Source organism: Plecotus auritus (genome assembly GCF_963455305.1).
Source record: "Plecotus auritus genome assembly, chromosome: 3".
NCBI classification, from domain to species: domain Eukaryota; kingdom Metazoa; phylum Chordata; class Mammalia; order Chiroptera; family Vespertilionidae; genus Plecotus; species Plecotus auritus.
In genome coordinates this window covers 216,644,444-216,659,244 of record NC_137772.1, presented here as the reverse complement: position 1 = coordinate 216,659,244, position 14,801 = coordinate 216,644,444, and the positions used below count along the sequence as shown (strand labels likewise).

At 43.9% G+C, this 14,801-nt stretch overlaps 1 protein-coding gene across 1 annotated transcript in view; it reads left to right on the top strand.

Moving 5' to 3' along the window:
- The window catches only part of BPIFC (BPI fold containing family C), a 34,942-nt gene extending 20,569 nt beyond the window's left edge, over positions 1-14,373 (top strand). The window contains exons 9-16 of the mRNA XM_080660715.1: positions 444-620; positions 1,800-1,853; positions 2,905-3,075; positions 3,733-3,800; positions 10,715-10,757; positions 12,370-12,433; positions 13,169-13,245; positions 13,771-14,373. Coding sequence (XP_080516841.1) covers positions 444-620; positions 1,800-1,853; positions 2,905-3,075; positions 3,733-3,800; positions 10,715-10,757; positions 12,370-12,433; positions 13,169-13,245; positions 13,771-13,893 — 777 coding nt within the window. The 3' untranslated portion in view covers positions 13,894-14,373. The remainder of the gene's footprint in view (positions 1-443; positions 621-1,799; positions 1,854-2,904; positions 3,076-3,732; positions 3,801-10,714; positions 10,758-12,369; positions 12,434-13,168; positions 13,246-13,770) is intronic.
- The last annotated feature ends 428 nt before the right edge of the window (positions 14,374-14,801 follow it).

Genomic DNA, 14,801 nt, shown 5'->3' with positions numbered 1-14,801 from the left:
AACTCAATAAATATTTGTTGAATGCTTTAAATCATACAGAGTTCTGGAGCCTCCTGAGTCTTTCTGTGACACCCCAGACACTCGGCAATCACAGGGTTTGAAGGTCAGGGGTTTGACATCTCTACCTGGCACCTCAGGAAGTATTCAGAGCTGTCACCTCCAGCTAAAAGCACCTGCCTTTCTTTCCTGGAGAAGAGGACCAACAAGGAACTTCTCCCTAGGTTACACCCCAGAGTGGACAGACGTACCCAGGTGTATGCTCAACAAGTCATCAGAGCTTTGAAACATGGTCACTAGTCAAGGAGTCAGAAGGCCTTATCATTTTTTCTTCCCTACTGAGTTTCCACCATTTTTCTGATTCTGACCTGAGAGGGTCCACCTTCTTGTGTCCTGCATATTTGAGCCTTCACCTAACACACTGGCCTCTCTCTCTTTTCCCACAGGGTGTATTCTATCCACTGGAAAACCTCACCGACCCCCCCTTCTCCCCAGTGCCTTTTGTGCTCCCAGAACGCAGCGACTCTATGCTCTACATTGGAATCTCCGAATATTTCTTTAAATCTGCATCCTTCGCTCATTTTGCAGCTGGGGCTTTCAATGTCACTCTCTCCACAAAAGAGGTGAGGAGAGCTAACAGGTGATGACAGTCAGCTCCAACATTTCATCTCATCTTAAGTATCCCATTTGGGGGCTTCTATGTCATAACTTCTATTCCTGGGCTTTGCAGACTAGCACTCCTATCAGGACAATGAATGGAGTTGTGGCATGAACGTTATTAGTTGGAAAGTTGTTGAGTTTCGAGTTCTTCTAATTTCATTTTTTTATGACTCCAAGTCATTGTTCCAGATTGCTCTTAAGTAATGACAGGACCCCCTCCATCACTTATTACCTGTGACCTTGGGCAATTTCAGTTTATTTAATTTCTCTGTGCCAGAGTTTCCTCATTTGAAAAATTGGAACAATAATAATAATTCTTCAATGTCCATAATAAGCCATAGGTTGATATAGACATTAAAGAGATTTAAATATATAAAGCTTTCAGACCAATGCCCAGCACAGAGAAAGTATGCTGTAAGTGTTGCTGGTTGTTATTATTATTATTATTATTATTATTATTATTCCTTATGTTATGCCAGCATAAATATTTCTTCTGTTAGCAATTGCAACTGACTTATCTGCAGTGACCGTGAGAATACAGATACTCACTGATTCTCTCTGCCATGCCCCTCCCTTTTGCATATGAGAACACTTCTTTCCAGCCAACCAACCAACAACTTTTACTGAGCATCCCTTATGAATCTTCATTCAATAGGTCTTAATTATGCAAGTTGTCGTAAACCTTATGTTCAAAATACTAAGTTGGCCATACCAGCTACCACACAGTGCTGAAAATCAGACACTTCTAGCTTCAAGACTTGAAAACCACCCATCCGTGAAGATAAATTACTTAAGCCTTCTATGTCTCCGTAATGAAGACAGTAACACTAAACGTGTTGTTAACCACCGTCGAATATTTACACAGGGATCACACATATATGATGTACATAGTGTTCCCAAGGTTAAAAGCCACTTACTCAAAAGGAGTGTATCTCCTGTGGGACTCCCCGGGGGCAAGTCACTGTACTTCCCTGGCCTCATGTTTCCTGGGGTTGGTCTATAAAATGGTAAGTTGCCTTCAAACACCTTTTTTGGTGCAACAGCTTCATAATTCATACAAATTATAGGGAGTGCTGTATTTTCCCTGAAAAGACAACCTGCGGTCAAAACTTTACACTGACATGATGGGCTTCATTTTCCAGATTTCCAGCCATTTGGTTCGAAACTCCCAAGGCGTTGGCAACGTTCTCTCCCGGGTAAGTGGTCAGGATTTGACTCCTTGATAGTATATTTGGTTTCGATGGAATTACTTCCGGAACACTTGGGGGGTTCTTTTTTGTTTGTTTGTTTCTTATTTTGGGGGTTCTTTTTATTCCTTTTTGGTGCAAGCCCGAGTCCATGTTTGCATTCTTGAGGAATTTTTTTCTTTTGTTCAAGTACCCACAAATATTTACTGAACACCTTACTATTTAAGGATTTTAAGTTCAAAAGATAAACCATCCATTGTACCCACAAGGTTCCACCACACTGGAAATAATTAGCTTAAATGGGAAATGAAGGGCTAGTGCCCTTGCTTGAGCCCTTAGTGAAGCAGCGATTAATGCCAGGCCTCAGAGCACCTGAGAGCTGGACCAAGAGTATGGAAAGGCTCAGGCTTGCCCCTGATGACAAAGACAGACATGCTGTTTTTGTTTTGTTTGTTTGTTTTAAATATATTTTTATTGATTTTAGAGAGGAAGGGAGAGAGAGCTAGAAACATCAATGATGAGAGAGAATCATTGATTGGCTGCCTCCTGCACACCCCACACTAGGGATTGAGCCCACAACCCGGACATGTGCCCTGACCAGGAATCGAACCATGACCTCCTGGTTCATAGGTCTATGCTCAACCACTGAGCCACACCAGCCAGGCGAGACATGCTGTTTTTAGAGCATCCTGGATTTAGAGTAAGGATCTTGAATCACACAGACCTAGATCTGAACCCCATTTCTACAACTTACTCACCTGGAACCTCGAGAAAATGACTAAACCTCTCCAAGACTCACTTTTTTTTATTTGTGAAATGGGGAGAACTTGCCTCACAGGGTTTTTGTGAAGATTAAATGAGATAATACAAAGAGCCTTGGCATGGTGTGTGTTCGATAAACCTCAGCCATTGTTACTTGGTTTTTGCATGTTGTTGTTATTATTAAGGAGCTTTTTTTCTATTCTTACTGCATGATGTGAGATTTAGTCACCCCAAATTTGTGACTTTCACTCATCAACTCACAACCCCCGATCTCCACTTTTTCCCTGAACCCGGGCAGATTGCGGAGATCTACATCTTGTCCCAGCCCTTCATGATTCGGATCATGGCCACGGAGCCTCCCGTGATCAGTTTACTACCGGGGAACTTCACCCTGGACATCCCTGCTTCCATCATGTTACTCACCGAGTCTGAGAATTCGACTGCCGAGACCATCGTTTCCATGGACTTTGTAAGTCCGTGGGGTCGGAAGCCAGCCTGTGGATGCCAGTCCTTTCCTGTAGCAGACCACTGGCCAGCAGCAGTCTACTAAGTGCTTGGAGGGGTTGGAAGTGATATATCAGTTAGGAGTGAGGACAGGGTTGAGATGGAGTGTGGGGAGCTATGAGAGGCCAGTGCTCAATCCCCATACATTGTAAAATAGCTCTGCGCCCTTCTCTGCTCCCCGTGTGCCCTTCCCTCTGCTTCAGTTACATGGACAGCCAAGTTTCTTTTCCCTTGAAATAAGCTAATCAAGGTAGAATTCAAGTTTATTTGAGCAGAAGAAGGCCAAATACAATTCAATAGAAAGGGACTAATACAATGAACCTAAGCGAAATACCACACACACACACACACACACACACACACACACACATACACACACACGGTACATAGAGAAGAGAGATTAGGAGAAAAAAAACAATTTAAAGAAGATCTTCAAGCAGAAGTCTTTATAGTTAGTTTTCTTACCTGAAAGACAGTATTTTTAGAATTATTTCTTTCAAATATCTCTCAGAATGAGAGGGAAATGGAGCTTATGATGTTTCCACTCTAGGGAATAATATCTATGGCCAATCTATGGCCAGAGAGCTTCACTCTTAGCAATCCATGCTTTTGTTGTCTGCAGGTTGCTAGCACCAGTGTCGGCCTGGTTATTTTGGGACAAAGACTGATCTGCTCCCTGTCTCTGAACAGGTAAGATCAAATGATGTGACTGTTGGGAACCTTTACCATAAGTGAATCAAAAGACAATAGAGACAAAGACAACAAGTGCAGTTACCGCTGGATAGAACATGAATCCCTTGCACACTTCTGCAATAGTCCAGATCATTGCAAAGTAGGGACTTAAAATGTGTTGTGAACATTTTCTTTTTTCCTTCCCATTAAATAATATTAAGCTAAAATAAGCAGCACAGTAATATAATTATTTACTATAAATGCACATTCTAATGGTACAGCCATAAAAAACTAAAATTCCTCTTTAACAAATTCAGAAGCCATGCCACCGAGCAGAGAGCATAAAACTTGGAGGTCAAGGAATGAAGTTTCAAATCCCTGCTCACTGCTTCCATATCCGTGATCAGGTCTATTGACCGCTGAGTCTCAGTTTCCTTATCTGAGAAATAATGAAGTTGGACTGAATCATTCCTGAGATACCTTCAGGCTCTGCCACTCAGATCTCGTTACTCTAAGGTAGAGTTTAACAAGCCTGTGCCACACGGCCTGGCTGGCTCTCAGCTGCAAGCCATGCGGTGTGAACGGGCTTGAGCAGGTCATAGACACAGATCATTGAACACTAATGGCCATTTGGAGGAACAGCCCATTTTCCTCAGCCCCATGAAGCCCATACTTGAAGCCGTGAATCAGACTACCTGGGGGGAGGATATACAGAATGATCAGATGGCCCAGGTTAAACCTGTGAAAGAAAGAAATAGACAAAGAATAAAACAGACAAAGAAGGCAGAGTCCAAAAAGAATAGGAAACCAACAGAGGGGAAAAGTAAGTCAGTCACCATCAGTCAACTTGATGGTTATCAGGACTATTGTAGAAACACGTGTTTTTTTTCATGTTTTTTTTTTTTAATTATTGTTGAAAGTATTGCATATGTCCCCATTTTTTTTCCCCATTGCAAGATGTTTTCAATAAAATACCTGTAATACTAAATGAAACAAGCAAAATATGGAACTGCATAAGCATATCGGTCAACCCTGTGAAAATGAAAATGCAGACCCCCTGTTCAAAAATTATGTAGAATTTCAAGTTGGAGACAGCAGGGCATTTAACCGAGCAGGGCCCTTCTGAGCAGAGGCCCATCCTAACGGCACAGGTTGCCTGCATGCGCCTGAGGGTGGCCCCTGCAGGGGATACTGTAGCAAACCTCAGGCAAGGAGCAGACTATGGCCAAGGTGAGTGGGCCGGGCTTCACTCAGACTTCAGGCAGCCAACGTGAGAGGCAAGGCTTTGCCAAGGAGCAGAGGTATGCTGGAAGAGTGGCCTTAGCCTTTGGCAGCGAGAACGGTAGCCCCGCCGCCCACACAGGCCACCCCAGCCAGTGTCTCCACTCCTGGGCTTCGCAGGCAAGCGCTGCTTTTCAGGATGGGCTGGTTTCATCTTTGATGATGTCAGAGAGACACAGCAGGAAGGAGTGGAAAGCGGGTGAGAATCAGGGAAACATCCCTGAGAAGAATCGGGGACACAGGGTCTCCAAATACAGCTCTTCAGAACACCCCACCTTTCTAACCATCCCCTGCCTGGAGCAGTTCTTTCTGGAGCTGCTAGGGGTGGGCTGCATAGACACGAGCTGCGGAAATCAGAGGCACATCCAGAGGTGAGGCTAGAGAGGTAGTGAGTTCACAGGCTTTGCAGTCGGACTAGCTGGTTCAGATCCCAGCCCAGTCTCCCAGGCAAGTTTCTACTTCAGGGGGTGTTGTGAGGAATACATGAGTTAATGCCTGTAAAGTGAATGTTATGTGTTCAAGAAACGTTAGCTGTGGCTATTATTTAAAATTGGGGCCTGGCCTCAGCCAGCAGAAAGTGGTGCTCAGTCATACAAGATCATTTCAAGAGTTCCCTTATTCAGAAAACACCTCACTCTCCTGTCCTGGGATGGTGCTTAGAGAAATCGCCATTGGTTCTACTATTTATGACTACTCCGTATTATTGAGGCTTTACTGTCTACTGGTCCTGTGCCAAGCACTGCACATAGATTATTTCATTTCATCCTCACAACCCTGTATCTCCAGGACCTGGCACGGCACTCAATAAATGTTTGTAGATTGAATGAATACCCTGGTGGTAGGTGTTATTATCCCCATGGTTCAGTTCTGGGGGTTATATGACTTACTCAAGTCACAGAGCTATTGAATAGCAGAGCCAGAACGTGAATCTGGGTGAGTCTGTTTTCACAGCTTTGAGTATTTACTTACTGGATTGTAGTGCCTTTGGTGTAGTGAAGAGCTGAGACTTGGAAAATAAGACTTAGACCTAAGACTTAGAAAATAAATACCCTGCCTAGAACAGAAACCCATGAGCATGGAGTCACACTGAACTGAAACAGGGAGCATGACCTTCCTCATTGATAAGTAGTGATAGAGGAGGCACTGGCATTGGACACAGCCCCTTTCTCGTTGCATTAAGGAACTGAGTAAAGGAAGGGTAAAGAAAGCCAAAGCCGGGAGTATAAACAATAAGTTTGACCTCTTTGGATATGTCTGTTAAGAGCGCAGGCTCTAAAGTCAGACATATGTGAGTGTGACTTCTACCTTAGTCATTTGGAACTGTGGCACCTTGAGCAAGTTAATTAACCTCTCCACGTATCAGCTTCCTCACCAGCAAAACAGCATGGCTGTACAGGTAGATGAGCTAACGTGTGAAAAGCACAATACCCAGCACATCATCAGCGCCCAAGAAAGATCTGTTCCTACAAGCAGTGGCATTTCATTCTCTTCCCCATTCCAGCATCAAAGTGTGACCAAGATGGGCTTAAAAGCTGTGGAGTTGGCACTCAGTCATACATCAGATTCGCACTGCTCTGTCTACAATAGAGAATTTCGTTCCAAACACAGTTCTATTTGGCGGTAACCCCAGTACAGGTTGGCCCACATAGTAGACATTTTGAGATTATTTCAGAGGCCAAATTAAACAACACTTTCCCTTATTTGGTTCTCATCCAGATGGTGCAATTCTAACCCTCTTAATTGCAAGCAAAGCTTGAAGCAATCAAATGTACATTAGTGTTGAACCATTTAGAACTTTGGGTCATTTTTTGACATTGCTATGGGATTGAGGCTTTGGATGCTCCCGAACTGCACCCCACCCCACTACGTTAACACACAACGCACATGCCCTGCAACCCCTCCCATGCAACACTGGCAGAAAATGCAAATATAGCTGACTGCAAGCAGATAGAATCACCACCTAACTCCACTCCTCAAGTTTGGGCGGATAAACATTTGCCCAGGTGAGCCATCTGGAGAGAAACCCGGAGAGGAAAACAGGTCCGGGAAGAATGGATTCGGTTTCTGTTGGAACAGTGCTCGGACAGGTCAGCAGAGCTCAGACTTGGCATCGTGTTGACCTCCATCTCCACCCTTCCTCTGAGCGACTGTTGAAGCCAGGACAGAGGAATGCCACTGGGGGGAGGGGGGTTGCTCCATCTGAGAAGGGAACCCCAAATGACTTCTTCCCCATCTCCCTGACTCTTTGGGGGAATTTCCAGATTGCAGAAGGCAATCGAGTTAAAACATTGGGGAACTCTTCCTCATCGAGAGGGTCCTTAAATACTGGAATGGGCTCCCCGCAGAATCTTTCGTAGTTGGATTGAATCCACAGCCTGGGGTTTCTAGCTCTTCAGCTATTGGTTCTACCTTTCAAGCCAGCCAGCCTTACTTCCCAGAGTTTCCTAAAGTGAACATTCTGCTGGCTTACCCTCCAAGTGACCTCAGTTCTAATAGACACTCTCCCACCCATGTCCTTTATCTGCTCATTTATCCATATATCCACTCATTGAGAATTTATTAAGCACCTATTACGTGCTCTGCCCTGTTCTTAATACAGAGAGTAGAGCGGACAGTGGTGTCTACTTTCCAGATCCACAGTCTGGTGAGAGAAACACTCAGTTTCAGGCAATTACAGTACTGGGTGCAAAGGGACATGGTAGTGTACAGAGTACTTCTCTCAAAGGGCAGCTTATCCCCCCTCCCCGCTCCCCCCTCTTTCTCTCTCTCTCTCTCTCTCTCTCTCTCTCTCTCTCTCTCTCTCTCACACACACACACACACACATACACACGTGCGCGCTACCCATGCTGGCTGTTTTACCTTGTCCCACCTTCTCAGACTTCCTGCAACAAGTCAGTGTGGTGTGTAAACTCACAAAAGAGCACCTGAATACACACTGCTTTGCATTGCTCTCTAATTGCTTCTTGCGCACACAGCTTCTCTTCATCCCTCACATAAATAAAATTCTGCACATTGCAAACCACATCACTGAGCATAGAATGAGCACCTGGGAAACCTCTCGCCTGCCAGTCTTCCCTCCATGCTGCAGCCAGAGTGATCGTCACAGAACACAGGCATCACCTCCCTTCTTAGACCTTCTGTCAATTCCTTGCTCTTGGGATAAATACCAAAATTCTAACATGGCCTGAGAAACCTAGCCTGGTCAACCCCGTCTGCCTCTCCAGCATCACCTTGCTCTCTGTTCCCTCCATGGGGCCTTTGCAACTTCTGCCCAGACCCCTTCTCTCTGCCTTCCCCTTTTGCCTATTTAACCCTGCTCATCCTTTATATGTTAGTTCAAGGACATTTTTCTGTGATTTGGAAAACTTCCTCTACCCACCAAGTAAGATGAGGTTCCTTTCTCATTTGCCTCCATGAATGTATTTCTTTCCACCAGAGCAGTTATCACAATCTGCAATGACACCTTTATCAGTGGGTTATTTGATTAATGCCTGCCTCCCCACAAGGCTATAATAATCTGCATGAGAGCAGTGGCTTTGTCTGGTTTTGCTCACAATCGTATCTGCAGCACCTGTCCCAGGACTGACATCTATTAGGTATTCAGTAAATATCTACTGGATGAATCAATGAATGAATGAATGGATGGATGGATGAACAGTAAATGCCTAGATGTACCATGCTCTGTACTCAATCTGGGAATACAAAGTTAAGACTGAATCTCTATCCTCAAGGAGTTCACAGTCAGGCGAAGAGATAAACAATTATTATAGGGTAGATATTGAGTGCAGGATTGATTTCCAATGTCTGCTGTGGCCACGGGGTTGGAGGAATGGCTTTGTGAGTGCCTGTGCTTTGCTGCACTTGACCTTCATTGTGTCATATTTGCTATATTGGCCCAGATCATAAAGGGCCTTTTGCCCATCTTCAGAGTTTGCACTTTAGCTCTGATTTTTGATCAGGACAATAAACGGTCTCCAAAACTTTTAAAATAAGCCATATTCTTATATGTATGAAAAGTAAGACTATTTGAGCTCCCGTTTTCCCCAAGGACTCTGTGGTTCTGTCATAAAAATGTTCCTAGTGTCAAGGCTTTACGTAGCAGGCTAGGGGCCTGGCCGAGAATGGAAGGTCAAAGGACTGAACTGAGTCGCCACCTCGTGGTCTGAACTGCACTCGCGTTTTTCAGAAACAGGAGGGAGAGTTTGCTCTTTGCTCCGCCCGTTTCTTTGCAGACAGTGAGACGTGCCCATTAGTAAGCAAACCTGGTGAATGTGCCTAGAGAACAAGGAGAGACAAAAGATGGCCTTACGAGGAAAGGAGAGTTGGTTTGGGGGAAACCCCAGACGAACTCACTCATAGCAGGTGGTCCCGAAGTGGCCAATCATGGCTTGGAGTTGTGATGAAAGAAAAGAAGGAAAACTCACAAGTGTGTTCCACCTGTATGTAGGCCAGATTTCCAACCTGGTCTGCCTTGTGCATAGGAGGTGGTGTGAGCAAGGGGAGGCATCCCTTCCCATGTCCCAGCAGCGCCTTTCACAATTACCCTGCACTGCCTGTGGTGCCTGACAGCTGTCAGAGCTAACGTTTCCCCAATGTGTTATGATTGAACAGATAAAAAATGGTATAGGTGATACAGCCTCCTGAGAGCTGTGGCCTCAGCGGAGCATAGACTCTAGAGTCAAGTAGAGTGAGATTTGTCATCCAGATCCATCAGTTGCTAACTCTGAGACTTGGGTAATTTAATTCTCCTCTCTGATCATCAGTTTCCTCATCTGCAAAAGGGGCAACAGTAATTGCATCTATCACAGGGTTATTGTGAAGTTTAAATTTAAAAATGTTTAGCCCTGGCTGGTGTGTTCAGTGGTTAAAGCATCAGCCCATGCACCAACATGTCGTGGGTTCGATTCCTGGCCAAGGGCATGTACCTGGGTTGCAGGTTCACTCCCCACCCCTGGTTGGGACGAGTGCCAGAGGCAACCAGTTGATGTGTCTCTCTCACATCAATGTTTCTCTCTCCCTTCCTCCCTCCCTTCCTCTCTCTCTCTCTCTCTCTCTCTCTCTCAGAAAATATCCTCAGATGAGGATTAACAAAAAAATTATTTTTAAAAAATGTGTATAAATCTCCTAAACTAGGGCATGTCATATAGTGTCATCATTGTCATGTTTATTAATAAGGTACCAGCCTGGATCAGAGAAGGTATGAGGTTGAGTTCAGAGCAAGAAGACCTGGAAGTGTTCTCCCAACCCAGTACTACCCAGGCCTAACGCTGCTTAGCTTCAGAGAGCAGAGGAGATTGGGGCCGGGGGCTTGGGGATGTGGGGGCGGGAAGGGGGATTGGTATGGCTGTTGACTGAAAACTGTATCTTAAGGTTGTTCTGCATTCCAAGTTACCAACAGACTAAGTCCCACAGAGCAAAAGCACTTGGGGAACCCTAACCTTCTGCTCTTCCTGCCCTGCTTTTTAAGCAGCGAATATAGGGGTAAAGATGTAATAGAACATTTTGTTCTTACAAGATTGGGTGGGTTTTTTTAAATAATAGCTTATTGAGCTAAAAAAAAATCTCCTACCCCTTTTGTTCCTTTCTATTTAAATGGTTGTTTTAAAATATTCCTCCTTTAACCTGCTGGTTTTTGTGGTTTTGTTTTCAGGTTCCGCCTCTCTTTGCCAGAGTCCAATCGCGGCAATATTGAGGTAGGAGTCAGAGTCTCAGCACTCCCTGTCCAGGGAGAACGTGAATCCTCCTATAGAGTAGCTGGATGACTCTTTTCCATGCCTCTGAGAAGTACTTGGTTTTCGCAGGAGTGTAGGTTTTAACTTTAAAATTCTTTATGTAGCTACTGGTCAGTTCACCAAGCTCATTAACTATTAAACAAGAGAGGAACTCTCCCATTCACTTTCATCTACTCAGAAAGACTTTAAAAGGAACTCAAAAGACTGTTAAGACACTGTGTAATGTTGGGGGGTGGGGAATGGATTTTCAAGAAGATTTTATTTTTTTATAAAATAATCCTCTACAGTTCAATTTAAGATCCAGACTGACTCCCAAAGAACGAGGCTCCATGTCAGTTATTAGGCCATGACCAAGTTTGCTCTTCGAAGGCTTTCTATCCATCTCCTAAAATTAGGTCAAGGCTGGTTGTATAGATACTTTGGGCCAGGGGGGCAGCCTGGTGACCTCCTGATTGGAAGAATATATCCCAACATGCAACTTGGAAGCCCCCCTCCCAAGCTTCAGGAAGATCAGCCAAATCACTAATTGGCATCCAACCCTCATGGCGCTTATATTCTAGAGCAGTGGTTCTCAAGTAGGGTCCCCCTGGATTAGCACCTCTGTGGCATAGCCATTTGGTAGATGACAGACGATAGTCAGTGAAAATGCATAGCTGACTGTCTTGTAAAGAATATTTCCTGAGCCCTGAGGAGGCAAAATGAGTCCAGGTCTTCCAGGAAGACCCAGAAAAACTGCTCACTATCAACAACAGAGTGTACTCACCATGATATTTCTGAGGGGAAAAAATGGCAATAGTATATACCAGGCATAATGTTAACTTGTATAATCCTGACAACATCCTATGCGGTTAGTACTGTTATCGTCACTTTTCAGTTGAGGAGCATGAGGCAGAGAGAGGTTAAGGCACTTTCCCAGCATCACACAGTAAAGTGGTATAAACAAGAGGTAAAGCTAGGAAATCTGCTTCAGAGCCACCCTTGTTAAGCTGCAAAGAGGTCCTTATTATTGCTAAGCCTAGAGGGTGTTCAAAAAATATTCATTGAATGAATTCATGTTTCTCATAGTCCATTTAGTTCTTAATACTTGAGTCTTCCCAGAAATCAGCACTTTCTAAGATTATACAACTACCATAATTTATTAAAGGTAAATTGGGCATTCTGGTCATGTCATGAACCATGGAGCATAACATAATGCTGTGGCTGGGCTTCCCAGTAAATTAAGGAAAGACTACTCATTGGGATTTGTGTTAGTTGTCCAGGATTGTCTTACTTGGTAGATATCTAAGCTGCCATGTTTGCTGCCACCAGTTGGTCCTTCGGCATTTGTTGTCACCATGATCCAGGGTAGAGGGGAGCAGAAATGTCAATCATCAAGGAGAAAAAAGGATTGGGAAACTCTGTAGTGTGGTTTCCCACAAAATAGCTTTCAGAGTCTGGAAGCTAGAATACGTATCTCTATGGGGAGATTCTAATTATAGCTCTCTATCCCAGTAAGGTCTGGGAAAGTGCAGGTCCAAACCAAGCATGGCTCTTTCAAAATGCCCAACTGATTTCGTTTTCCCTTTCATTTCAGGTCTTGAGGTTTGAAAATATTTTGTCCTCCATTCTCCACTTCGGTGTCCTCCCACTGGCCAACGGTAAGAGGTCCTTGGGAAACAACGTGACTCTGACATTGGCCAAATGTTGGAGATTGTTTGGGACTTTCCACCCAAAGCTTGTACTTCTCGGGTGTTATTAGGAATCCAGGCCAGTGCCACAATTTGCAAAGTTTGTACCATCAGGGATACGGTTGCAAAATGAGTCATTCCAGGTCCAAGCCTTGTTAGCAACTCTGCATGAAGACTCAGCAAGAAAGGCTATCTCTGGTTGAGTTACAGAAATTGAAACCATTCTCCTTACACAGTGAAGAGTTGCCTTCAGCCAGAAATGGCATTATTCTCCCTAGCGGTCGGTGTCTCTCTGGTTCTTATGCAAAGACCACCATCTGGATAGACACAGTTTTCATGAATGACAAATGTTCACACACAGCAGCATCTCGAGTTTGGCTTAATTAAATTATACTTTGTATTAGAGACCAGACTGTTCTCAGGACCCAAAAAGGAAGGTGTTTTCAAAATATAAATTGGACAAGGTGCCAGCATGTTTCTGCCATCCAAATGCACATAATTGCAGGTGCATTTCTATTAAGCATGGATTAATTAACCACTCTTCCAGGGCAATGCTAGGGACCTATCAGAAAAAAATGAAAACACGGGACCAGGGAGAATGAAAAGATAGATTATTTAAAAGCTGCTTGTTAGTGTCTTACTGAAAAGCTTGACAAAACTTCTGTGCCCGTGCCCAATTATGTTACATCTTGTTTTCTATTTTAGCAAAATTGCAGCAAGGATTTCCTCTGCCCAGCCCACACAATATCTCATTCGTCAATTCAGACATTGAAGTCCTTGAGGTAAGAATGTGAACAGTCTCTTAACTGCCCCATTTCTGTTCATAGTAGAATAAGCCTCCTTCTATTTGCTTACCTTCTGTTTTATTTTGTTCTGCTTTTTTTTTTCCGAGCCCAAGGAATTTTATAAACAAAATGTTTAGCTCTTGAAGCTTACAACGAACAATGAAGAGCATTTAAACTTGGATTTTAGAATCAGACCAGGTCCAATTTCTCTTTGCAGCCAAATTTATTCACATCACAGAACAAGAGGCACTGTAGTGCACTTATATTTTCTTTATTCCATAAGACAACCTGGAAGGCTTGGAGTATTCATCCCATTTTATAGATGAGGAAAGTGAGATTCAGAGAGGTGAAGTGGTTTATGGAGCTTGCAAAAGGCATGGCTGGGGGACGGGAGGAGAGGATGTGACACAGTAGGACCTGGTAAAGAAACCACCTCTTCCTCACCCCTCAGGTAAACCCAGACATCCTATGGCTGTAGATGCCTCAAGTTTCACCTTATCTCCATTGTTACATCTTTTTCAGCATTTCCTTTTGATTTCCACTGACCTGAAGTATGAAACGCCCTTAAAACAGCAACCAAGTTTCTACGGTTGGGAAGGTCTGAATCTCATAAATGGACAGTGGAGGGGGAAATCAGTGCCCTGATTGCTGGTTTGGAGTCCACTCCAGAAAGTCAGTGGCCCTTAATCTCACCGACCGTAAACCAAGAAGGAGAAGACAGTGCACGCTGGAGTCTTGCAGTTCTTGTGGAGTGCCTAGGCTGAACGTTTTCCTTCTCAAGCCCTCTGGGACAGAGGGAGGCAAACTGGGTTAAAGAGTTAAATCAGGATGTGTGTGTGTCTCTGTGTATGTGTAGGGATGGTCATTTGAATGTGTATTCATGTTTCAATGCATGTTGTATGTTGCTGTGTTTATAGATTCTGTGGCCAAGAGCTAGGCCTGTGCTTCTGAAGAGGTGTGTGAGAAATTCTTAAGTACAGATTTGAATTGGTGTTGTCCGTGGAGATCCCTTCAGCCCTTTCAGCTCTCGAGGGTTCTCCCCCTCCCTGTATGTTGGATTTTGTGTTTTATATTTACTGCTACTGTCCCCTGTATTTAATTAAAATTGTTTTCTATCAATGTCAACCTTGTCTTTTTATTTGCAAATTTTCCTGTCCCTTTGAAAAATAAAATAAGACAGAAAAGAGGGAAGAGAATTTAGCATCTTTAACGTTGATGAAAACTGAGGTTGTGCAGATTTCAAGGCTTGATTTTGCCTCTAGGTATTTCCAGTGACAACAGGAAACTCTGGAAGTTGTATCACTTCTTTAAGTTTTAGGATGTTTTCCTTCCCAGATTAAGTGAAATTAAGTGCAGAGTACTAGCCCTAGATAACTCATTCTTGATGATAATAAGTTGTTAGAGCACCTAATCAATAGGGTGTAATTGGGACAAAAGAGGAGGAAAGGGAGACTGGCATGGAGGATGTAAGAAATGAATAGAAACCACAAACTTTGCTTTTGTGTTGTTTGCAATCTAGGGGGGCGGGGCGTGGAAGATAGTGGTTGATTGGA